At 38.1% G+C, this 27754-nt stretch overlaps 1 protein-coding gene across 2 annotated transcripts in view; it reads right to left on the bottom strand.

Annotated features, from left to right (window-relative positions):
* pamr1b (peptidase domain containing associated with muscle regeneration 1b) overlaps nt 1-27754 on the bottom strand; it is a 161650-nt gene that overhangs the window by 32017 nt on the left and 101879 nt on the right. For both annotated transcript variants that reach the window (XM_059536953.1, XM_059536952.1), the window contains exon 5: nt 12225-12442. In XM_059536953.1, coding sequence (XP_059392936.1) covers nt 12225-12442 — 218 coding nt within the window. The remainder of the gene's footprint in view (nt 1-12224; nt 12443-27754) is intronic.

Genomic DNA, 27754 nt, shown 5'->3' with positions numbered 1-27754 from the left:
CAGTTTTGATTGTACAGATAAGAGCAATACATAAATCGAATCTGTAAAGGGTTTACTTATATTTGTATACAGACAAAACAACAAAACTTTGTGCATTTATAAAATAAAGATAACAAACAAGGTGTGCTGTTTGCAGCCTTTGTCTGCGCTGATCTTCATTTAGAAACGCGTCATTAAAATGAACTGTAACTCAGTGAATACTCAACGAAGAGAAATGAGAAATATATCTATAGAAAGCTTGACATGACTGTTAAACTAGACAAATGCTACTGAAAACAAATATTCTGTGATAAAGTAATCTATATGAAAACAGCGCAATGTCCGACTTTCATGTCTCCCTTCATTATATCTAATGCGACCATGCCCACACTCTGAACGCGCTATTGAGATTAGAAAGTTTCACTTGAAGCTCACGGCTTGTAAACTCCCACACAGAAAACAAAGCAGCAAGACCGTTCTTTTTTATTTTTTTATTTTACTGTTTGCTTTGCGCAGAGAGGAATAAGAAATAATTCACCCCAAGAAGATGTGATGAGGATTACCTCAGGATTTGAGATTTGGATTTCCTCAGAAAAAAGAATGTAGTGCTTTATTCAGCAGAGATCATAAACATGAGTAAGTCTCTTTTTATTTATTTATATACTTAGAATAAAATATAGTTGTATATACTATAGGTTTTAGATAATGTGTAAACATTTAACTAGTTAGAATTTTTCCAAACCATAATTCCTGACTAAATGTATAATCAAGTGAAACATTATAAAGTTTCAATAACAAAAGCTTGATGTAAATAATATAAATGTAACAAATAAATCGATATGTAACTAATGTAACACACAATGTTGTTCTTTCAATTTATCAAAATAAAAACCTGAAAAAATATTCTCAGCTCTTTTCAACATTAATAATAATAATGATAATAATAATTAAAATAATAATAATAATAATACTAACAACAATAAATGTGTTTTTTAGAACATCAGTGTGTGACTGGAGTAATGATGCTAAAAATTCAGTTTTGAAAGCTTTGATTGTTCCTAATAAACTGTTTAACTGCTCCCCCAAGTGGATATTAAAGTATGTTGTGGGATAATTAAATATATTCTAAATAAACTACAAACATAAAAATATATACATTTATTTTGTCCTCACATTCTTTCTTGTAACTCTTCCCTCTCAGTGACACAGATGACTGAGAGGCTCATTATGCAGCTCATTATGCAGGCCTTTTTCTTCTCAGTTGTAAATCACAACATAATGCTGATAGTTCACGCCCTCTCGCATAGACCCTTTCTACAAAAAAGTGTCTTAGAAAATTTTAATCAATGTAATGTTTTCTGTGAGTGAGTAAACAAGATGATTTTCACATAATTTCGAAATAAAAATTTTAGGCTACAAGCTCCAGTTCTCAAAAGTCCCGGGAACCAATGTTCTGTATGTGTTTTATGGCCTTATTCAAGTGTTTTAAAATTTTTAGTTTTTCACTAACCACGCATAACATTTTTTTCTCAAAAACACTCAATCATGTACATACATGCTGGTCACATATTATTATAGCCCAGTTTGTGCTGATTACAGTGAGATTAGACTTTAGCCATTTAGATGTTTATAAGAAACTGAAAAAAGCACAAATGTCAGGGCATGACAAAACTTCTCCAGGCCCCAAAAATACCCTTAGACTCCCAGAGGGTTAATGAAGTTTGCACATGAATCCGAACGCCTCTCATCTCATCAGCCCAGTTACAGTTAGCTTAGTGTTAGTGACACTAGTCCAGCTGTTACTTCTGTAACAGCTGGACTCTATCTACTATGTCACTATGTGCTTTCAGATCTCTACTATCACTACTAACACTCGGAGAGCACGCTATGTATGTCGCAGGAAGGCCTGTCTGACAAACCTACGGCCTGTCCCTCTGACCTCTACTACTACGCTCTCTATTCCAGTTGGTCTCTGGAACTGCCAGTCTGCAGTTAACAAAGCAGACTTCATTTCTTCTATTGCTGCTCATTCCGGTCTCAACCTCATGGCACTGACAGAGACTTGGATCAAACCTGAAGATACTGCCACCCCTGCAGCCCTCTCCACTAATTTCACTTGTTCCCACACTCCTCGTACCACTGGGAGGGGTGGAGGGACAGGTCTCCTTATATCAAAAGAATGGAAATTTGATCTTCAGCCATCACCTACAGGTACTGGTTCATTTGAATCACATGCCATTACTGTAACCCACCCTGTTAATATCCACTTTGTGGTCATTTATCGTCCCCCAGGTCAATTGGGAAACTTCTTTGAGGAGTTGGATGTGCTGCTATCAAACTTTCCTGAAGATGGTACTCCTCTGGTACTGCTTGGTGACTTCAACATCCACCTAGATAAACCCCAGGCTGCTGACTTCAAAACTCTGCTCACCTCATTTGATCTCAAGCTAGTGTCTACTACAGTGACTCACAAATCAGGCAACCAACTGGACCTCATCTACACGCGCTGTTGCTCTGTGGACAACTCTTCAGTTGCTCCACTGCACACCTCAGACCACTTCCTCATTACTGCTAACCTAGCACTCTCCAACGCAGGTCACCTTTCGACGGAACCTACGCTCACTCTCTCCATCTCGCCAATCTTCTGGGGTTCTGTCCTCGCTTCCTGCTCTCTCTCGGTTCTCTGCTCTGGACACGAACAGCGCTACGGACACTCTTTGCTCCACTTTAACATCTTGCTTGGACAACTTTTGCCCACTGTTGTCTAGACCAGCACACACCGCCACATCTGCCCCCTGGCTGTCCGAGGTTCTCCGTGAACATCGCTCTAAACTCAGGGCTGCAGAGAGGAAATCGCAGAAATCAAGAAACTCTACAGACCTCAGTGTGTATCAGTCTCTCCTCTATTCCTTCTCTGCAAATGTCTTCATGGCTAAAACATCCTACTACCACAACAAAATTAACAGCTGTTGTGACGCTCGGACACTCTTCAAGACTTTCTCTTCTCTTCTTAATCCGCCTCCTCCACCCTCCTCCTCCATCGACTCTTACAGCGGACGACTTTGCAGTTTTCTTCACAAATAAGACAAGAACCATCAGTGACCAATTCTCCACACCGCAGACTGAGGACAACTTCACAATGACCGACGCACACTCTTTCTCCTCCTTCTCCCCACTCTCAGAGATGGACGTCTCCAAACTTCTCCTGTCCAATCACCCTACTACTTGTCCACTTGATCCGATCCCCACTCACCTCCTTCAAGCGATCTTTTCTTCAATCATACCTTCGCTTACTCACGTTATCAACTCCTCTCTTCACTCTGGAACATTTCCCTCAGCATTCAAGCAGGCTCGGGTAAGCCCACTGCTCTAGAAACCATCTCTAAATCCAGCGCTTCTTGAAAACTACAGATAGGTATCCCTTCTTCCATTCATTGCAAAGACACTTGAGCGAGCTGTGTTCAACCAGTTTTCTATGTTCCTTGTACAGAACAACCTCCTGGACAGCAACCAATCTGGCTTCAAAAGTGGCCACTCAACTGAGACTGCTCTACTCTCGGTTACTTAAGCCCTGCGACTAGCAAGAGCAGCTTCAAAATCCTCGGTACTCATCTTACTGGACCTTTCTGCTGCTTTTGACACTGTTAATCACCAGATTCTCCTGTCCACCCTCAGAAAGATGGGCATCTCTGGAACCGCACTCCTGTGGGTTAAGTCCTACCTCTCTGACAGATCCTTCAGTGTGTCTTGGAGGGGTGATGTTTCAAAGTCACACCACCTTGCTACTGGGGTTCCTCAAGGCTCAGTACTTGGACCACTTCTCTTCTCAATCTACATGACATCATTAGGATCTGTCATTCAGAAGCATGGCTTTTCTTATCACTGCTACGCTGATGACACCCAACTCTACCTCTCATTCCAACCAGATGACTCGACGGTAGCTGCTCGCATTTCAGCCTGTCTGAGTGACATCTCTAGCTGGATGAATGACCATCACCTTCAGCTTAACCTTACGAAGACAGAACTCCTGGTGATTCCAGCTAACCCATTGCTTCATCACAACTTCTCTATACAGCTGGGTTCGTCAACCATTACTCCTTCGAGGACAGCTAGAAACCTAGGAGTTGTGATGGATCATCAGTTAAGCTTCACAGACCACATTGCTACAACGACTCGGTCCTGCAGGTTTGCCTTATACAACATTAGGAAGATTAGACCCTTCCTGTCAGAGCAAGCAACCCAACTTCTTGTCCAAGCTCTTGTTCTCTCCAGACTGGACTATTGTAATGCTCTCCTGGCTCTTCCTGCATGTACTGTCAAGCCTCTGCAATTGATCCAGAATGCAGCAGCGAGGGTTGTCTTCAATGAGCCAAAAAAAGCTCACGTTACTCCTCTCCTCATCAGGTTACACTGGCTACCAGTAGCTGCTCGCATCAAATTCAAGGTACTGATGCTAGCCTACAAGATGACCACTGGCACGGCACCAACTTACCTAAACTCATTGGTTAAATCTTATGTGCCCTCCAGAAGTTTGCGCTCTGCAAGTGAAAGACGCCTTGTGGTACCATCCCAAAGAAGTTCAAAATCACTCTCACGGACCTTTTCCTGGACTGTCCCCAGCTGGTGGAATGACCTCCCAATCTCAATTCGTACAGCTGAGTCTTTACTCATTTTCAAGAAACATCAAAAGACTCATCTTTTTCGCCTGCACTTAACCAACTAACACTAGCACTTTTCCTTTTCTTGTCTTTTAATTTTATAAAAAAAAAACACAAAAAAAAAACTACCTTTGCGTTCTATACTAGACTAACTGAGACTTGTCATGGCACTTGTATACTGTTGTTGTTCTCTTGTTGACCTGACTGCTTCTATTGTTCTCATTTGTAAGTCGCTTTGGATAAAAGCGTCTGCTAAATGATTAAATGTAAATGTTACCTGTGTTATTTCTTGATGTTGCTATTTCATTTTCTTGATGTACCATTATAGAATTATGACTGCACAAGTAGTGTAGTAATTTAGTAGGTGGAAATTCTGTGAAATGGCATGGATACAAATGGCAAGAAATTTGAAAACCAGCATAACAAATGAACGTCTATGAAACGTCAGTCAATAATATTTTGAAACATTTTTTTTTTACTAAAATAGGCTATTATTTCAACCATATATACAGATTTTTTCAGTTAAATAAGACTAAGTGTGGGTTGCTCCTGGTGCTTGAATTTCTACAATTTAATGAAGTCCAAGTTTAAGAATGCACTGAAATTTACCCCCCCCCCCCCCATTCATTCATTAATTTGCCCAAACTGATTTGCTAAAATCAAAAATGCTGAAGGTGAAGGGAATTGCTGTTAGCACGAGTCCTGCTCTCTGTGAAGCAGGAGCAGCCCCCAGAGGACTGAGTTTAAAGCCTTTCCTCAAATGGCTATGTTCAAAAATAAAACAATACATTGTGCAAAAATAATGATTAATTATTAATTGAGAATTTATTATTCAATATGTTCTGGTGGTCATATGGTCTATGCCTTTGAAGGGACAAACTGTAGCTTTCATACGGGGCACTTCTTTGATGCCTTAAATATCAGCATCTATATTTCAACCTCCGTGGCATGACAGTACCAACCCTTGCGGCCAAACAAAAAAAAAAGACTGGCCCAGCAAGAATACTCATAAGGTTCATAACATAATTTTTTTTAACTTTTTTGATGAAATAATAATAACAACAAAAACAATAATAAAAGTACTTGAAAAATGAAAGGAGTCTTAGTCTGGTATCTTGCATCTAGTTATGGCCAATACAACATAATTTTGTACAAAATTTTGGCCAAATGAATTAAACCAATGGAAAAACTGTCAAGGTATTTAAAATGTTTACTGCATGGTTAAAAATTATGCTACTCATATAAAACTCCATTTTGAGAGCAAAAAACTTTACTAGGCTTTATATTGCCTTTTATTAATACATTCAGAAATAATGTAGGCTAAAATTCTGGTGAATAGAGCAAAATGTTTAGAAAAATTATAAACATTATAAAAATAGATGATATAGTTACCTTCTAAAATTTAAGTTGAAAGCACTCATTCTGAAAAGATTGTATTCAGACTATTTAAATTGAGCAGGGTTAATTTTAATATGGTTCTCTAACTATATTTTATTTAGATAATTAATAGGTTGTGATATCAAGTTAAAATATGTTGCGTGAGCTTGAGGCACTGAATTACTGCATTTTTTTTTCTCTGGGGAAATTGTTGCTCAATAATTTATGGTCATACAGACAGAAACAAAACATAATTCAAAATGGTAATGCTTTTGCTAAATGAAGAAAACAAGCAGGATATGAAATTAAAATAAATTAAATTAAAAATTAAATTTAAATTAAATTTATGCAGACACTTTTATCCAAAGCTACTTGCATTGCATTCAGACTAACAATTTCTCTTAACATGTCTTCCCTGGGATTTGAACCCCCAACTTCGCTAACGAGCTGAGGGAATGCTCTACCACTTGAGCTACAGGAACATTGATTAAATTTTGTTTGTCTGTCAGATTCAAACTCATGTCAATTTCATCAAAGAAGCCTAAAGGCCTAAGCATTAACGAAAACCTGTACTAACACTCACTATGCAACATTATTTTGTTAATTTATTTGTTCTCTTAGTGTAGATGGCCTTTACTGGATATTTACACTTTTAAATTAAACTGAATTGCTTTTATGGTCTCAATAGGTTGTCTGTGTCTGTTTTTGTAATAAATTGTGCAGAAGACAAGTGGAGTGTGGTAAAAATACTGTACAGTATGTTGGTTTTCTTGTCGTAGTTCTTACCACATTAAGCTAAATATTAGATCGTTATTTTAGATGATCCACAATGTGTAGCAAAGCATAATAAAAATAAGACTGTAAAGTAATACCTTTGAAATTATATTTTTAGTGATCAAACTGACATGAAAAATGTGATAATGTTGATAACAGAATCATGACTATTTTAATTCCCTTAGTGCAATACACAATAAACTTCAATAGACTACAGTTCACTGTGATTCATTTTCTCAGCCGCTTCAGATCAGTATGTTACATGACTGACACCTACTGATCATGTCTGTCCTGTGTTAGAGCATTCCCTGTGGTCCTGCGTAACAACATGCTCAAGCGTGATCCCTTTCCTCTGTGCACAAAATCTCAGTGGCCAGATGTGTATAGGCTATACAAATAGTACAAATATACAAATAGGCTGTTTGTGGTAACATAGGAGATCAGGGGGACAAATAGCCTGTTTGTGGTCACAGTCTTTAGATTGCCAGTGTATAGATATCCTGTTCATGGTCACATTGGTGGTCATGGGGACTAATAGGCTGTTCATGGTCAGAGAGCGGGACCCAGTGTGGGACATAGTTTGGGGGTGGACAAATTTGTGGCGATTTGTGGTCACATACTGTAGGTGATCAGGGGGATGAATAGGCTGTTCGTAGTCTGTGGGCGGGGCCGTGCCCTCACAGCCGGGGGGCCAATGAGAAGCGATCTGTCACATAGGCTGTCGGGGGAGGTTCAGGCTGTCCGGGGATGTGCAGCAACAACCTAATTGATGCACCCCACATAGAAAGTGGCAGACCACAAGATTGTGACAAAAGAAGCAAAACCGCTTTGTCGCTGTTCCGCGGGGCCGGCCCTGAGAGGCCTCCCGTAAGGTTCCGTGTGGTCATTGGGGGCAGAAAAACAATCGCCTAGGCCAGTGGTTCCCAACCTTTTTCAACTCGCGGCCCACACAACCAAACACATATGTTTGCGCGGCCCACTGCAAAAAAAAAATTAAATGACCCCGCTATTGTTGGGTTAATAACTTAGTACTCAGAAGCTAGATTGTTAACTGTATTTATTGAATGAACTAGGGCTGTGCGATATGGAAAAAAAAACAAACACTATCGCGATTTCTTTGACATTTATTTATCAAAAAGTTGTAACGTCTCTAGAACGGACATAAGTCAAAATAATCACTATAGTAAAGGTGTAACAAAATTAATAGACTTATGGCAAAAAAAACATAAATATAAATATAAATAAATCCTGTGTCCAGGGATTTTTATTTTTTTTGCAATGCATTGTTCATGGAGCTCATTAATTGTAGCGGTGCCTCAGGTGTTGAAATAGATTTTTTATACATTATACAGGTTCACACATAGACCTACTCCGTCTGCAGTGCGTATACAGTCTGTGCAAGTGGTTCAGAAGCAGCAGCGAGAGCGCATTATTGTAACGCGAAAGCACATCAAAATAATGCACGAGCACGAATCTCTCTGTTCACACGCAGATTTCCTTTTTCTCTGTCATAAAACCAGACGTGCTTGCTCAGATACATGCTGCTCTTGCCCGGAGAGTGTGCAAACACTTAAAACGTGTCTCCTCTCACTTAAACTGCGTCTTGTGCACTCACAACTCTCTCTATGCTCATGTGCTAGATATTAATTATTTTCGCACGTTTTTATTTCTAGCCTTTTATCGCGTGCAGTGTGAACGCTCTGATCTGTTAACATGGGCTCGGAAAAAAGGTGCATCGAAGACAGTGTATGAACCTGGAGTTAGGCATATGCCCGGTCTGATCTGTTCTGTTCTGTTGCATTCTGATTGGTTCTGATAGCATACTGCGGGAGGTCAGGGCCACGGAAAATCGTGCTATAAAGCCATTTAGAAATCGCGCACGCTCTAATCGTGATTTTATGACTATTTCTATTAATCACACAGCCCTAGAATGAACTGGCAATGAACAGAAAATAACTCGGGCTGGCACCGTTCAGCAAAACGGGAAAACCAGATCCAGCCAGAGCTCAGCAGTGGATAGACAGTCAGCAGAGCAAGCAGTCAGGAGGAAACATGTTGACAGCCATTTATTCATGTTTGAATTTGTTGTTCTGTAGCATATGCAGAAAAAATATAAATTGGTGGTTTATTCTTAAACCAATCAGCGAGCTCGAATAGTTACAGTTTAATATTTATTTTTTGTTATTTAATTATATATATATATATATATATATAAATGATATGCTAAATGCATATATTTAATTTTAATTCATTTAATTTAATTTAATTTAATTTAATTTAATTTATATATATATATATATGAAATTATGTTATTATGTTATGACTTACACATTATTAACAATATTATTATTTCTTGTAATAGTAATTGGCGGCCCACCTGCAATACCACCACAGGTTGAAAACCACTGGTCTAGGGGGCAGCACGCAGCGTCTAATAGACTGCCTGCCACGGACCTCCTTTAAAGCGCCCCGTGGACTACAAACCCCCCTTCCCCCAAATGGAAGGGCATGCTTTCCCAGTGTTATCCAAGTCCTACCGTTGGGTTGTGTGGAACAGCTGTAGTCGACATTCTCTGTGAAGAGCTCGGTCCTATCATCTGCCATGTGACATTGAGAGAACAGAGACGTCACGTTCCATCGCCACAGTTGCTGTACCACCACTGCCGGGTCATCGGCTCCTCAACGAAAACATGAATTACTGCTGTGCACCTGCTGCCTTTTATAGCCACGCCGCAGAGTGTGGTAGCCAAATGTGAAATCTGCATGCCTATGTCCATTGGCTCGTTTAGTAACACTCAAAGTGGATTGGTCCCCCTGGCGAGATCCAAATTTGTCTGTCATCACCAATGTGAGGTTTCCGTTCCCTCCTTCAGGGAACGAGGGTTACATATGTAACCGAGACGTTGTGATATATGCAAGGTGGGAAATTTACAAAATATCTTCAAGGAACATGATCTATACGTAATATCTTAATGATTTTTGCCATAAATGAAAAATATTTAATAATAATTTTGACCCATACAATGTATTTTTGGCTATTGCTACCAATATACCAATAATATGTATGACTGGTTTTGTGGTCCAGTGTCACATACTGGTTTTATTCAGCGTGATGTTTAAATGAGTCTGACTTTCTGGTTTACTAGACTGAAATTGAACAGCAAATCATGGTCACACTAATGAAGCTGAAATTAAACCTGTTGATAAATCTAGCAATACAAATCCATATGTCAGTGAGTCAAGTGAGTGGATAATGTCTTTTTGGATTGACACCATTGCTGTAGCCTTAGGTTAGGGTTAGAATCTGATACCATGGCTCCCCAAAGAAACAATTAGGGCCAGAACACCAGAGGTATTTAAGAAACTTTGATTTACTTTTTATTTTTTTTATTTTGAACACTCCACTTTGGTGTGCCAACATTAAATCCAAGATTTTTTGATACTCTGAGTTTGCTCTTGTGAAGTGTTTACCCAAGTGTGCACACTCTTAAATATTGACTAAATATTTTGGCAGCAGAGTGTGGTCTGTCTGACCATTTTACCAGCTGCAACAGTATGGCACCTTAAATGTTTACCATTTGTAGCTCAAATCACAACATTTAACAAAATAATATCTAAAAGTATTTGCTGATAAAATTATTTCGGTTTATAAAATGTGTAAAGTCAACATTTTGTCTTTCATAATGCCAATTAAAAGTGTGCATAGTGCTAAACTAAAAATCTGCATTATTATATCCCAAAATGAATTAGTTTACTAATTTTTAGTCATAGACTATTTTAAAAAATAAAATCTAAAAATCAAATATACTGTATGTCTGAAAAATAAAATCACCCTTTTCAAAATACAAACTCACCCTAGCCTGTACCATATAATAACCCAGCTAATGTTAGATGCTTCAATGTATTATGCCTTGTCTGTATTTACAGGAGCTGGTGTTTACAAAGAGCACTCTGGAATCGATGAACTGAGACCTGGAGAAGAGAGTTTTGTATCTGACCCCAGTCCCAAGCAATCAGATGTTGATGACCTAAAACCTAACCGTACCCCTAATTTATTTCTAAAATCAGTGTGAAACGATTGCTGATTAACAAGGGTGTAGAAGTACCTAACCACAATCATAAGCCTAAAACAGATATTTCCAGAAAAGTTATCCCTCAAGTCTTATTGGTTGACTGGAATGGATGTTGAGGATGTTGATCTAGGAACATTTTGTACTTGGTGAAATCGCGCTCACCGTTGGAACAGTGGGATAGACCACATCTTTGAGGAGCATTGTTACATACAGAGACAACACAGTTTAACTTATGTAAAACAGTTAACAGCACGATCCTTTCAAGCCTCCTGCTCTGATAAATGAGTGGTGTAGTAAAAATAGTAAAATAATAGAGTGGTGGAACTATGATGTCACTTTGTAGGCAAAAACCCTAAAGCGAGTTAGCATTGTAGCACTTCCGGTTCCGTCGTCCCAGAGTCAATGGTTTTTTTGAATGGGATTTTGGTTAATCCCTAAAATAAGGTTAGTGGTTCACACAAACTCAAGATACTTTCATGTTTTATTCTACGATATAAAACACACCAGTTACACTCCACTCGTGATTTTTTTACACTGTTACGTTAAATTTTGTGTACACACCCTAACAAAGCTGAAATGTGGTACTTTATTCACTAAAATTAGTTTAATCTTACCATATCCAAAATCCAAAAACTCGCTCACTCTGCTGCCATTTCATAGATTAAATGCGCTAGAATTTTATTGAATAGTACGTGGAGACACACTTTTAATTAAAATATTCATATTAATCAAGGATTTATTGACTTTTAATGCACCTTATTTAAAAAAAAAAAAAAAATATATATATATATATATATATATATATATATATATATATATATATATATATATATAATGAGTTTACATGCACGTTCTTAAGACAATTATGCTTAAGCTGAAAACGCACTTGGTAAAGTGTAATGTGGTAACCCATTTTCTTTTAACGGAGTAAGGTCATAAATGGCGTAAAGCATAAACCGGTTGCAAAAGGTTTTAGTTTTTTGCCTCTTATTCCCATTTTGCACGGCATGTAATCGTAATAACTCACTTTCTGTCGCTTATTGAAGTGCGCATGTGTGACACGTGACATAAATGCATCGTTAATGCAGATTTAAGCGCATGTAGACTAAGCAAATGACTCGTAGTAAAGAAAGAGGGAAATATATCTAAAAAGCAAACTTTTTCATGACTCAAGAAAATTGTAAAAATGTGTTCTCATCTTCTGCAGCAGAAGTAGAAATGGTTCAGTCATGATGCTGCTTTTTTAATTGCATGAGAGGATAATATGTGAGCTGTACATCCTGACATGTTGCAAGTTGACATTTTGCAAGCTTAACTTAATCTTGATTTATTCATAAAGAGCAAACTGATAATACTGTCTTACCTGAGCTCTCCTGAAAGATGGCAAAAAACCCATCAAAGTTCTTGTAACCATCTGAGATGAAAAGAATGTGCAAGGAATTGCCAGTGCTTTTGATTGGAGGTGGTCGTTCATTTCCACAATAACGTCCAATCACACGTGAGTTCAAGCTCTCTCCATCCCTCACTTCAACGTAGTCATACTGACAGCTGTGGTCAAACTCCAAACTGAGCATCATGAACCTGAAATAAACAAAATGACAAGTTTATGTGTTTAGGGTATGATTCAGGTGTCAGGATATCCAGTGCTTGTGTGATGATATACAGTCTTAAGGGGCGGTCACACTAGACTTTGAACATGCAAAATTATTTCAGACCACGCTGCGAATATGGGCGGGAGCAAGATATAACGGTTTCCCCTCATTTATCACAACATGGATTAATATGTGCTTGTACTGTGTATTTTGCGACGGCGTCGAAAGCGTCTTATTATATTGTACTCTCTGTATTTCTCTCCCTAAGCAATAAAAAAATTATAAAACATGTGCTCATTCAAATGTACCATCTGTTTCTGTTTCCACTGACACTGCAAACCATGCAGCTTCTTTTTTATTTTATTTTTTATAATCTTTTAAATATGTATTATATAAAATAGGATACTGTGCTACAGCTAAAGTTATATAGCGTTTCCTTCATTCTTGAATTTCTGAACAGAGAAGTCACACAGTGACGTATCGATCTTCTACTGGTCCCACATATTCACGTGATGTGAATTCGCAGGTCAGAGTTCACCAAACTTGAACTTTGGAACGCAGCAAAATGCAAATTTTTTCGCACAAGCTTGCATTTCCGGTCTGACGCATTCGCATGCGTATGAATGGAAGTCAATGGAACGAAAAGTGCAGTGTGACCGCCCCATCAGTAAAAAAAATGACCCTGCAAACAAGCCTGCACTGGCCCTTTAAGGCCCACATGGGGCTGCCAATGCGATGAGTGTGATTTCACCAAGTACAACATGTTCCTGGATCAACATCCTTGAAGAACCTGGAACAACATTCCAATTAACCAATCAGAATAGAGATACAACTTTTCAGAAAATATCTGTTTTAGGCTTTACAATCAGGGTTAGGTGCGTCTACACTCTTGTTAATCAGCTATCATTTCCCTCTGATTTTAGGAATAAATTATGGGTAGGGATTAGGTTAAATCTATATTTTTGGACATTAATGTTGATCCAGGATCATCAAAAGATGTTGATCCATCAACATGTCTTGCTTGGCAAAATCACGGCGACCCTGCCAATGCAGGGCCCCTGAGAATTTACTCATTGGCAAAACACTGGCCCCTTAGCACTGGCAGCTCTCACTTAGCATCCAGGAAGCCTTAGTGCTGTATTATTGAAAATAATAAAGTTTGAAGTCACTTTTATGGAGGAAAGCACTTGCTTTAGTTGCGCTCCTGACCACTGACTTTTTAAATTAAGTTTTTCTCTGGCTGTTGTTGTGTTTCTGACACGCATTTATTATAGCAAAAGCTGCGAGAAGAAAATCTGATATGATGAATCTGTCATCACTTAGTGGCCTGTAGAGAACACGAAAGAGCATTGTGCAAAGTGCACAACATCAGATATCATCTGCACAATGTTTTGCTTCCCTTTTGCGTCACATGATCTGTCATTTACGGTGCAGGAAACAATTGTATAAACCGGCATAACAAGTTTTTATTCTTGTACATTCACTAAAACACAGACAGTTCTGTTCTAATGTGAATGTACTGCTTTTATTTCAGAGCATGCGGAAGGAATAAAACCATCCATAACATCTCTGCCCATTGTCTCTGCAAATATCAATGTACTTTGTTAACTCTGTTATCCCTATTGTTTGCACACTTTTTTCTACCATCTATCTTTTCCTTCCCTTCGCCTCTCTAAAAATGTGTTTTGCAATGACCTTTTGTGTCTTGCCCTCCTTGTGCAAGGTTTCAATGGTCGTCTTTTGCAAGTCACAGTCTTCCCCATGATTGTGTAGCCCACAGAACTAGACTGAGAGACCATTTAAAGGCTTCGCAGGTGTTAATTAGCTGATTAGAGTGTGGCACCAGGTGTCTTCAATATTGAACCTTTTCACAATATTCACAATATAATCATCAAAATTAAAAGAAATAAATATTTGAAATATATCATTCTGTGTGTAATGAATGAATATAATATACAAGTTTCACTTTTTGAATGGAATTAGTGAAATAATTCAACTTTTTGATGATATTCTAATTATATGACCAGCAACTGTATATTACCCCAATTTTACAGTCTCTGCACTGGCTACCTATTAAGTTCCGTATCAGTTACAAATTATCATTACTTACCTATAAGGCCCTAAATGGTTTAGCTCCTGCGTACCTAACTAGCCTTCTACCACGCTACAACCCATCACGCACCCTAAGGTCACAAAACGCTGGACTTTTGGTAGTTCCTAGGATAGCAAAGTCCACTAAAGGAGGTAGAGCTTTTTCACATTTGGCTCCCAAACTCTGGAATAGCCTTCCTAATAATGTTCGGGGTTCAGACACACTTTCTCTGTTTAAATCTAGATTAAAATATCTTTCGCCAAGCATTCAAATAATGCATCTCATAATCTGTGACTGCAGTTGTATCTGATCAAATGCGCATTCTTACTCTTTAGCTTGGGTTAAACTAATTAATTTTACTTCGTTGGAACAGCAGCTATGCTAATGATGTCTCTATTTGTTTCTCTGTTTCTGCTGGGATCTTCATCCCGTGGTAACTAGGATTTACACAAGCTCCAGTCTGGATCCAGAACACCTGAGAAGAGATGATGCTGACCCTCAGAGGACCTCAAATGATGCTAACTCTGAAACCACATACAGAACTAACAAATATTGCTACTTAATATGCAGTCACATAATAATTGCTGTTAATAGTGTTCATCGTCTGGTTGACTATGTCTTGTATTAATTTTTCAGAAAATTCCTATCATATACACATAAACTGACAGTCACCACTACTAAATTGTAGAAACGTAATTTTCTGTAAAGTTGCTTTGCAATGATTTGTATCGTAAAAAGCACTATACAAATATACTTGAATTGAATTGAATATTTAACCAATTAAATTGTTTAATTTGCAAATCCCCCACTGAATGAATTGATGAATGAATGAATGACTACTTTTGTTTCGATTAATCTATCGACTAACTTATCGATTAATCGATTAATCTAAGCAATTAATTTCCCCCCAAAAATCACCAATTTTACTTAATATGTTCTTAAACTATTTTTTTAATGAATTAATTTGAGATGGTTATAACTACATTTTTGATGGTGCAATTAAATTGGAATCCAGAAAATAATATATATATATTCATTTTATGGATTCCAATTTAATGGCACCATTAAAATGTAATAAAAAGCATCTCAAATTTATTGATTTAATAAATAAAAAAATAATAGTAATAATAATAGTAAAAAAATATAATATATATACATATATATATGATTTTTTTTTTGGTAAAGGCAAAGGTGTAAAACTCAATTAATTTTAAGCTTTAAGCTTTTTTGCTTAAAAAATTTTTACTTAACCATTAAAACAGAGTATTGAAAAATTAAAGTAAAAAAAAAAAAGGAAAAGAAAAAAAAAGATTTTGGAAATAAAACAGAGCTCAGTAATGAAAATTGTCTACATTAAATTTTTTTTAGCTCAAACTTTTTTTACCCCCATTTTGAAGTTAATGTACTCTGCCTTTGTATTGTCTGCAAAACATGAGAAGACACACCAATTTACAATATTCAAATATTTAACAATATTTTGTTGCTGATCACCATTTACAAAATTGTTACAGTAACACCTATATAAAATCTAGTGATTGTGGGCTGTCTCATACAGGCTATTGCATATATAATGTGATTGTATTAATTTTTTTTTACTGTAACAAGCTGACTAAAAGTTAAACATGTGAGTGGATACTGTGGATACCAATTTATTTGCTATGCTCATTAACATAAAAGAATGCTAGACATAGCACAGTTGCTTTTATATTGACTTGAATGAAATGGCTTAACCTAAAAGAACAACATGTGGACTGAAGTAAATGCCAGTAAGCAGTAATAATGCTCAGAATGCTTGTGGATTGATCAACAATGATGACGTTCATCGCCATGGATTGATTTTATCAGGTTACAAGAAAAGGTAGGATATGGATTTAATTGCAAACTGTTAGTAGGCTACTGATCTTATGACTGATCATACTAGCTACAGCTTTCGAGTCCACACACATCCAACTGACAGCCTGGTGAATAATCTGCATTACAAAAATTTTTTTATAAAAAAAAAAAATACAAATCTTTAAATGTTATTCATGATTACATATTGCTGCCAAGGTATCTAGTCTTTACAGTGCTTGTTATATGGAGCTGTTTGGTAGATTGCGATCTAATTCGGTTGTCTACACCATAATTAAAATGCGGCAGACTTTAATAGACAGTAAAAAAAAAATGTAAATGGCAAAACACTGTATAACTCCAAACCGCCACATCTACTTCATTTTGATGCTCGGCTAGACAAAGTCAGCATGCCGTAACTCAATTTGAGTGTTCCAATTAAAGTGAAAGTGCCATAACTGGTGTTCTGTCTTGGCTTCTCTGGGGCTTTTCGAAGTCATGGTTGAGATGACCCATTATTTTCTCAGAAAAAACAACAAAATTAAATCAGAATACTTATGGACATGATAAAATTATGTCTTGAATGTCCCAAAAATATCAATAACTAATTTGATAAAAATTGAAGTTACGGTCTTTTGCCTTTGCACAGCAGAATAATCATCATAAAAAAAAATTGTGTGGTAATAAAAATAGATCTATCCATATATGTCACTGACTTGTTGAAGTGCACGAAAACCAGCTATGTATTAGACCCAGGAATAATGTCTCTCTCTTTCTCTCTATAATGTATATAAAGTACATTGTATATTATGTAAAGTATAATATTATACACTATAATATAATATTGTATTGTATTATAGTTATTGTACGCAAGTTGTCTGTCGCAGCATTATTTTAACATCAATAAATGATCGTTTACTACAATTAAGAGCCATTCTATAAGGTGACATTTCAGCACTTGATAAACGGATAGCGACTCCTAAGTAGCACTTAAAGCAGTGCTACGTGTGATTGATTTAAGTGCATAGTTGGAAAACGCACGTGAAACAATAACGAACTACTATAAAATTACTCATAGAAAAAACTCTTAAGTACTAAGATCAATCGTTATCGGGAACCTGGCCCTGGATGTTTCAATTCATACCTCATATTTTCTTTGGTTTGCCAAAAAAGAAAATCTCATCTTTAAGAAAAAAATTTTCATCATCATCATCTTAAAATAATTTTAATTCTCATTCTCATTCAAGTTTCATTCAAATCATTCTCAGATTTGAAATACACTATACACACTTTTAGTATACCTATAATGAAATAAATATACTTAACTGTATTTAAAATATATTTATTTTTCACTAGGGGTGTTAATGTGTTAGATTAGTGTATAGATCTTATATTAAGAGAAGTATCTTGGGTTTGGTGCTTACAAGTAAGTCTTGTTGCCGTACTAATAAATAGTGTTTTCACTATATTTTGGATATTGATATCCATTGCAGAGTTGATGTTCTGCAACTCATTCAATGAATCGCTGGCCGTTTCAGTGATCAGCTGTAAACAGTGATTCTTTCTAAATTCCCTATAAAGCAGTCCTAAATTCACTATAAAACATAAATAATTCCCTAAATTGACCTGCTTCCCCTCACAGTTAGTAAAGCTAGTAGGCTCAGTAGATTCTGCATCATGAACACAAGCATGTCTGCCGTTGTGATGTTGTGTATGTGATGTAGCAGTGTCTGACTAGGGGTCAAGACGGGGGGTGATGACATTATCGTTTCTCAAAATATACAGATTGGTGGTACACACGAAAACGCAAAGGTGTCATTTCCATATTAGTCCACCCTGGGACCTTTTTTTTTTTAAATAGTCTCGACGGAACACTTAGAAAATAGAAATAGAAAATATATAAATATATATCACAATAGAAAATATTTATGTATACAGCTAATCCTGTCTCTGTGTGTTAGGAGCCTATGTTGTGGCCTTGATTAGCGCAGTCATGGTGACAGCTGCAGGTAATCAGAAATTAGGCTATGGTGAGCGAGGTGAGTTAGGGAGGGATGATGGAGACTGCTTCTTCCGTGACAGGATGAAGTTGAAGAAAAATGGATTTTCCTTTATAGGGTATCGAGTGGTGACAGGAAGACGACCAGGATGGATTCAGGGAAGCACACACGAAGGCTGGTGAGTGGTATGGTTTTCTACTTTCACAGAGATTATGAGGAGGAGATCAAAGGAGATGCAGAGACTGGTGATACACAAGGAATCACAAGAGGCTATAAGAGATCACTTGAGTAACACTGGGATTGCAGTAGAGATTCTTGAAGAATAACAAAAAGAATCGCTGGACAAAAACAAAACCAGTAAACAATTACAACCAAAGAAAGGAACTCAGGATACCTTACTTGGGGTAGCTAGGGAGGCTTTAGTGAGACCAGGCAGAAAACATGGGACAGGTGACCTGGATAATGCTAACAAGGCCACACGAGGAAGAACTAAGGCAGAGGAGAAAACTGGGGACCTCTAGAGGCATGGAGACAAACTACAGGAGGTAGGATGCTGACAAGGGGGTTTGGTATCACGCATCTTTGCTTCCAGGATGAACGTTAACCTGTTAGCCAGCACCCCCCATTATGGGACTCACAGCTGAAAGTTCCCTACCTAACTTAAAATTGTAACAGATCCTTACCTCAGTGTGTTACACACATAATTTTGGTGTCTTTGGAAAGAAGACCATGTGGGCTGTACTTTTTATCAACCAGAGTTTGTGCAGATAATGCTCTAAAATATAAAAAATTATAGCCACTGAAGTGAATTGAAATTTTTTTTGCCACACTGATTTTTTTATATTTGATATAAAAAACATGAAATCAGTCCTGGAGCAATCTAGAAAAGTAATGGGTTTAAAGTCACATATCTCATGAGTTTCTATTTCAAATCTGAAGGAGATACCATGAAAAATTTGATTTCTGCAACCAATTTTTTTAGACTATGTCTAGTCACCCCTCAACCCAAAAATAAAAAATATTTACCAACTGTATTGAAGGGTTCTACAAACTATATGAGTCATTAAACATAGCACTGCATTTTTTATTTTCAGTTATAAAACACTAGACAGAAACTTAGACATCATATAAGTGATTTATTTGAGCAATAGAAAAATAAAATAAGAATAATTTGAGTAAGAAAAATAAGAAAAATAAAAAAATATTTAACTTGGTATGCCAATTACAGAACATCCTGAGATTGCCAGTAATGCAGCATTTACAATGAATTACAATGAAAATATGTGCTGATGTGCTTATGGCCAGTTATAGAAATGGTAATAAGACAAATGCACCATAAAGTCAATAAATTGCTCTCTATTAATATAGATGACGTTCACATCGATAGCCGTGATTACACAGTAATAGCGAGCTGAATTGCACTCAAACAGATGTTAATCATGCAGATACAGGCACATTCAACATAAAACACTCACACATATTTGAAAACAAATAAAGAAAAAGGCGATCGCTAAGTTCTGCCTCCATCAAATGAGTAAGAGCATGCATCACAAGCCGTAACGAGATAGCGCCAGAATTCAAATAAACAATCTACCGCCTTTCACTTTTTTTGTGGATCATCTCATTCTGTTTGTAACACTGTACTGTACAAAACCACGCCATTCTTTACTCCCAAGATGCTGTTTCAGAACTTGAGTTATTCCATAATGGACACAAACAATTCTGTCCCTGAAGAACTGAAACGTAAACAAAGGAATTATCATCCATATTACAACGTTTTTGCTTCGTTGGACTAAACTGTGCTGAAATAACAGGAGGATGCAAGATGCAAGTAAATACAGTTTATTGAAAGTAGGTCAGATGTAAAGACACAGGTCGGGGACAAACACTCAGGTGGCAATTGAAGCAGGGACGAGATGGCGATCCGGTGGTGGTGCGGTGAAGAGCGTGCTAGAGAAAACCCAGGAACCGTGGAACATCCAGACTTCACGAAGAACTGACGAAATCCAGACGAAGAGCTAAAGCAGACGAGGCACGAGAACAGGACACACACCAAGGAACAACCACAACGATCTGACAACATGAGGGGGAAATTACTGGGCATATAAAGGAACTGGAATTGCTGCTGTTTGTGATCATAGCTCTGTTCAGCTTTGTTTTTTCTGTAGAATCTTTATCTTTCTATCACTCTCTCTTGTTTAAAGTGATAAAATATAACTTAATTCCCACCATATTTCTTTTATTATTTATCAATATAATCTGATCAATTTGATCGTTCACTTTTATTTTAAATCCGCGAGTGCAGTGCACCTGCATCACGTTAGCACTTGTTAGCTTGTCATTAGCATTTCTATTCCTGTCTATCACTGTTTTCTTTTCTCCTCTGCTCTCTGTCGCAACTCTTTCTCTCCGGTTATTCACAAGTTCATCAAACAACTGTGGTAAGAATATTTCATCAAGCACAATGAGTAATGGCTTCTCCTGCTATTGTTATTTGCACTGCTTGCCACATGTACAGTTTATCTATCTCTGCCTGTGATGAAGGATTCACATGTGATAAATGCAGGAAGATAGTTAGGCTGACAGAGAAGATTTCAGAATTAGAGACATGCATCCAAACTTTAATTGAGGACAGTAAGAATGTTAGGGCTCTAGATACGGCTTTGGATGCGTCTAGCTCAGGGATTCCTGTACATTGTTCGGTTCCGGAAACAGAGCCCCAGCAGCAGGGCAACTGGGTGACGGTGAGGCAGCGTAGTCGTGGGTCAAAACACCGCTCTTCTGTTCCGATCAAAACATTAAACAGGTTCTCCCCACTCAGTGATGCACCCACTGAGAAACCTGATGAAAGTGCTCTAGATATTCAATTCAATTAAATTCAATCAACTTTATTGATCCCACAAGGGGCAATTGATTAAGAGCAGCATTTAAATAACAATAAAAAAAAAAAATATTGACGATTCTAGATATTGACGATTATATTGTATGGAACGTGAATATAGAGACACCAGCCACCATAGTCAAAGGTTTACCGGGAGCCAGAGTGCCTGACATCTTGGCAAAATTAAAAGTGCTGGCTAATGCTAAACATAAATACAATAAGATTCTTATTCATGTCGGCGCTAGTGATGTTCGACTTCGCCAGTCGGAGATCACCAAAAATAACATTAAAGAGGTGTGTGAACTTGCAAGTATGATGTCAGACACTGTAATATGCTCTGGTCCCCTTCCTGCTTACCGTGGTTATGAGATGCATAGCAGGTTTCATAGACAATTAGACCAGCACTTGGAACCTGTTGAAAAAAGATGGTCTTCATCCCTCCTGGGGTGGTGTCGCTCCTCTCTCTAGAAATATGGCACATTATTCTCAGAGTTTGTACTTGGCTAACTGGGGCCCAGGTCAGGAAGCAGACTGGCTAAACCAACCATCTGCTAGCTGCCTCACAAAATCAGTTAATTCTCAGCACATAGAGACTCTTTCACCTAGATATCACACTATAGAGACTGTGTCTGTTACTGGAACTAGAAAATACAAAAAACCTCCAAACCAATTTAAGAGTAACAATTTAATTGAGGTTAAACAAATAAAAAACATACGCAATACGGATAAACAAAAGATAAAGCTTGGCTTATAAAATAGGTCCCTTTCTACAAAAGCACTTTTTGTAAATAATATAATCACAAAAACCTGTCTAAAACCTGATGATTAAATAATTTTAAAAGAGTTTACCCCCCAAGATTACTGTTATAATCATGAGCCATGTCCAAAAGGCAAAGAGGGGGGTGTTGCTTCAATTTATAACAATGTTTTCAGGATTTCTCAAAGGGCAGGCTTAAACTATAACTCGTCTGAAGTAATGGTGCTTTTATAGACATTCTGAACTCTATTGAGGTTAGACAACATGTCTCAGGACCTACTCATTGTCGAAATCACACTGTAGATTTAATACTGTCACATGGAATTGATGTTGATGGTGTTGAAATCATGCAGCCAAGTGATGATATCTCAGATCACTATTTAGTTTTGTGCAAACTTCATATAGCTAAAACTGTATATTCTACTTCTTGTTACAAGTATTGTAGAACCATCACTTCTACCACAAAAGACTGCTTTGTAAGTTATCTTCCTGATGTATCCAAATTCCTTAGCATATCCAAAACCTCAGAACAACTTGATGATGTAACAGAAACTATGGACTCTCTCTTTTCTAGCATTTTAAATACAGTTGCTCCTTTACGCTTAAGGTAGGTTTGAGAAAACAGTCTGACACCATGGTATAATCAGCACACTCGCACCCTGAAGAGAGCATCCCGGAAAATGGAGCACAGCTGGAGGAAAATAAGACTAGAGGTATTTCGTATTGCTTGGCAGGGAAGTAACCTATCCTACATAAAAGCATTAAAAACTGCTAGATCTGATTACGTCTCTTTTAGAAGAAACAAACATAAACCCAGGTATTTATTAACCACTTGAGCTGTTATTTTGATTTTTTGAGAATTAGGCATATGCAATATTGGACCCACCGGTGGGTCCCCAGAGTTGATGTGGTTAAATAAACAAAAAATAAAGCATCAACAAGTGTTGACATTGCCCAACATCACAGCAGTAATGACTTAATGAACTACTTTACTTCTAAAATCGATACTATTAGAGATAAAATTGTAACCATTCAGCCATAGATCCCCTGAGGAACAGTTCCACTCATTCTCTACTATAGGAGAGGAAGAATTGTATAAACTTATTAAATCATCTAAACCAACAACATGTATGTTAGACCCTAGATCTAAGCTCCCAAAAGAGGTGCTTCCAGAAGTCATAGATCCTTTCCTGACTATTATTAATTCCTGATAATTTAATTATTGTCATTAGGATATGTACCAAAAACCTTCAAACTGGCTGTTATTAAGCCTCTCATCAAAAAAACACAACTTGACCCCAAAGAACTAGTTAATCATAGACCAATCTCAAATCTCCCTTTTCTGTCCAAGATACTAGAAAAGGTAATATCCTCACAATTATAATCCTTCTTAGAGAAAAAGGTATCTGTGAGGATTTCCAGTCAGGATTTAGACCGTATCACAGTAATCACAGTACTGAGACTGCTCTCCTTAGAGTTACAAATGACCTGCTCTTATCATCTGATCGTGGTTGTATCTCTCTATTAGTGCTATTGGATCTTAGTGCTGTGTTCGAAACTATTGACCACAATATTCTTTTGCATAGACTAGAACTAGACTAGACACTTTTGTTGGCATGGTAACACTTTAGAATACTGTTTCTTACTTACTGCATAACTAATTAGGAATTATTGAAGAACTAACAGGTGATTATTCATTAACCCTTAATTCACTACTGTTAACTACTAAGGAAGATGTGTTAACCAATCAGCATGTAATATGACACACACACACAATATGGGAAAAGGAGGACACTGGAGATCGCTGGAGAGAGGTAAGTCAGGTATATGGTTAGTCCTTAGAGTTAGCAGGTAGGTATTGACCTAGCTGCGAACGAGACCGGACAGTGACTGTGTGTGTGACTTTTAAGTGCTGGGGAGATTGCAGGTAGATGAGGAGCAGGTGAGTGTGATTAGTACTCTGGTGATGGCGTGCGCTGTCTGTGACAGTACCCCCCTCCACACGGCAGAAGACAGAAGGATGGTGAGGTTTGAGGAGTGATACATGAAATGTGGGGTGAATACGATACTCAGGAGGGAGGTGTAGCTTGTATGTGACTTGGTTGATCTGCTCTGTGATGGTGAACGGGCCAATGAATCTGGGACTCAGTTTGCGGCATGGTAGATGCAGGCAGATGTCTCGGGTTGACAACCAGATCTTCTGTCCTGGTTGGTAAGCTGGAGCTTCGGAGCAGTGAAGGTCGCCTGTCATCCTGCGACTATGTAGGGCCCGTTGTTGCTGATGGTGGGCCAAGTCACAGACCCTCTCGCTCTTTCGGAACCAGTAGTGGACAGATGGTACGTCTGAGGGTTCTCCTGACCAGGGAGATAGCGGTGGCTGGTAGCCGAGCATGCACTGGAATGGAGTGAGTCCGGTGGAAGGTTGGCGCACCCCAGAAACTGGTTCCAGGGGTCCTGGTGGCCATGACAGAAGGTAAAGAGGAAGCGACCAATCTCTTGGATTTTCCTCTCTGTCACTCTGACACCTAGGAGGGAGTGAAAGGCCTTCCAGACTCGGGAGATGAATTGAGGACCTCGGTCGGAAATGATATCCTCAGGGATGCCAAAGTTCCGGAAGACGTGGTTGAACATCAGCTCCGCGGTTTCGATGGCCGTGGGTAGTCCCTTTTAGAGGAATCAGATGGCATGATTTCGAGAAAATCTATCAACAACTACAAGAATACATGTACAGTCTTTCGAAGGCGATAGGTCCATGATGAAAGACTTTGGTGGAGGAATTGGAGGGCAGAGTCTCAGATGACCGAGTGATTGGGCTGACAATTAATTTTTCAGGGAGTACAGCTTTAGGTTCCTCCAGGCTTTCTTCAAGAGTGTAACAACGGCATAAGGCGTCAGTCTTGACATTCTTGGATCCGGGTCGATAGGAAATTGAGAAATTTAAGCGGGTAAAGAATAGAGCCCATTGGGCTTGCCTGGGGTTAAGCCTCTTGGCCATAAGCAGATATTCAAGGTTCTTATGGTCTGTAAGTACCAAGAAGGGGTGTTTGGCTCCCTCCAGCCAATGCCTCCTTTGCCAACTTTCACATAACAGACTAATATGCTTTTAATATCCAAATCCGTTAAAGGATTTTTAGGCTGCATTAATTAGGTAAACCGGAACCGTGAAAACTTCCCATAAAACCCGGTGTACTTGCTACATCATTAGAAGAATGGCATCTATGCTAATATTAGTCTGTTTCTCTCTTATTCCAAGGTCACCGTAGCCACCAGATCCAGTCTGTATCCAGATCAGAGGGTCACTGCAGTCACCCGGATCCAGTACGTATCCAGACCAGATGGTGGATCGGCACCTAGAAAGGACCACTACATCCCTGAAAGACAGCGGAGACCAGGACAACTAGAGCCCCAGATACAGATCCCCTGTGAAGACTTTATCTAAGATGACCACCAGGACAAGACCACAGGAAACAGATGATTCTTCTGCAAAATCTGACTTTGCTGCAGCCTGGAATTGAACTGCTGGTTTTATCTGGTCAGAGGAAAACTGGCCCCCCAACTGAGCCTGGTTTCTCCCGAGTTTTCTGTCACCGATGGAGTTTCAGTTCCTTGCGGCTGTCGCCTCTGGGTTGCTTAGTTGGGGTCACTTCATCTACAGCGATATCGTTGACTTAATTGCAAATGAATGCACAGACACTATTTAAACTGAACAGAGATGACATCACTGAATTCAATGATGAAATGCCTTTAAATGTCATTTTGCATTATTGACACACTGTTTTTCTAATAAATGTTGTTCAGTTGCTTTGACGCAATGTATTTTGTATAAAGCACTATATAAATAAAGGTGACTTGACTTGACTTGAGATGATGGAGGAAGATGACACACACACACACGATGGGAACAGGAGGACACTGGAGATCGCTGGAGAGGGGTAAGTCAGGTATATGGTTTGTCTTTAGAGTTAGCAGGTAGGTACTGACCTAGTTGTAAATGAGACCGGACAGTGACTGTGTGTGTGTGTGTGTGTGACTTTTAAGTGCTGGGGAGATTGCAGGTAGATGAGGAGCAGGTGAGTGTGATTAGTACTCTGGTGATGGCGTGCGCTGTGATTGGGTGGTGTTGGAGCCTGGCGTGTATGTGACACATACCTCCTGAAAAACTACTATTAATTATCTACTAGTTAAGTTTCAAGAAATATAACTATGAAATAACTACTACTGAACAGTTACACGCAAATAGTCACATAATAATCAGGCTGTGGCCTACAAATCAAGTACTTGAGTAAAAGTACAGATGCCCCAATAAAATATTACTCCAGTAAAATTATAATTTTTTTGTAATTACTTGAATAAAAGGACAAGTACAAAGTACTACTACAGTCCACTTATAAACCTATAATGGAAATGAAATATGCATTTTGTTTGCTTCTACACTAAATTTTAACGTTTGATTATAAAATGTTTGTTAAATTATTTTAATTGTGGGCAGTATATATGTTAAAATTGAATAAAATATGCTGTATTAAGGAATGCTCTCATCTGAAATAAAGATTGTAAACAAGTTGTTGTGTATTTTACAAAGTTTATGATTACTAGTTTTTTTTAGAGTGTACATTTGATATAAGTCAAAATGGTGTAGTAATTATTATTTACTAATAGTTTCATTTTAGAATACTCTCTCAGGTTCTAAGTAATTCCTTCGGAATTATCTGATAAATCTTTATTATTTACTAAAGGCTTCACTATATTTTCACTTTAGAATAGGCCTACTGTTTCAGATGTGAAAAAGGTCTTGTCAAAGTCAAAGTCAAAGTCACCTTTATTTATATAGCGCTTTAAACAAAATACATTGCGTCAAAGCAACTGAACAACATTCATTAGGAAAACAGTGTCAATAATGCAAAAATGATAGTTAAAGGCAGTTCATCATTGAATTCAGTTATGTCATCTCTGTTCAGTTTAAATAGTGTCTGTGCATTTATGTGCAATCAAGTCAACGATATTGCTGTAGATGAAGTGTCCCCAACTGAGCAAGCCAGAGGCGACAGCGGCAAGGAACCGAAACTCCATCGGTGACAGAATGGAGAAAAAAACCTTGGGAGAAACCAGGCTCAGTTGGGGGGCCAGTTCTCCTCTGACCAGACGAAACCAGTAGTTCAATTCCAGGCTGCAGCAAAGTCCGATTGTGCAGAAGAATCATCTGTTTCCTGTGGTCTTGTCCTGGTGCTCCTCTGAGACAAGGTCTTTACAGGGGATCTGTATCTGGGGCTCTAGTTGTCCTGGTCTCCGCTGTCTTTCAGGGATGTAGAGGTCCTTTCTAGGTGCTGATCCAGCATCTGGTCTGGATACGTACTGGATCCGGGTGACTGCAGTGACCCTCTGATCTGGACACAGACTGGATCTGGTGGCCACGGTGACCTCGGAACAAGAGAGAAACAGACTAATATTAGCGTAGATGCCATTCTTCTAATGATGTAGCAAGTACATAGGGTGTTATGGGAAGTGTTTCCGGTTTCGGTTTACCTAATTAATGCAGCCTAAAAATCCTTTAACGGATTTGGATAATAAAAGCATATTAGTATGTTATGTCTATGCCAGGTTAAAGAGATGGGTCTTTAATCTAGATTTAAACTGCATGAGTGTGTCTGCCTCCCGAACAATGTTAGGTAGGTTATTCCAGAGTTTAGGTGCCAAATAGGAAAAGGATCTGCCGCCCGCAGTTGATTTTGATATTCTAGGTA

The sequence above is a fragment of the Carassius carassius genome, chromosome 43, assembly GCF_963082965.1.
Source record: "Carassius carassius chromosome 43, fCarCar2.1, whole genome shotgun sequence".
In the NCBI taxonomy this organism is placed as follows: domain Eukaryota; kingdom Metazoa; phylum Chordata; class Actinopteri; order Cypriniformes; family Cyprinidae; genus Carassius; species Carassius carassius.
This window is presented reverse-complemented; position numbering and strand designations above follow the sequence as displayed.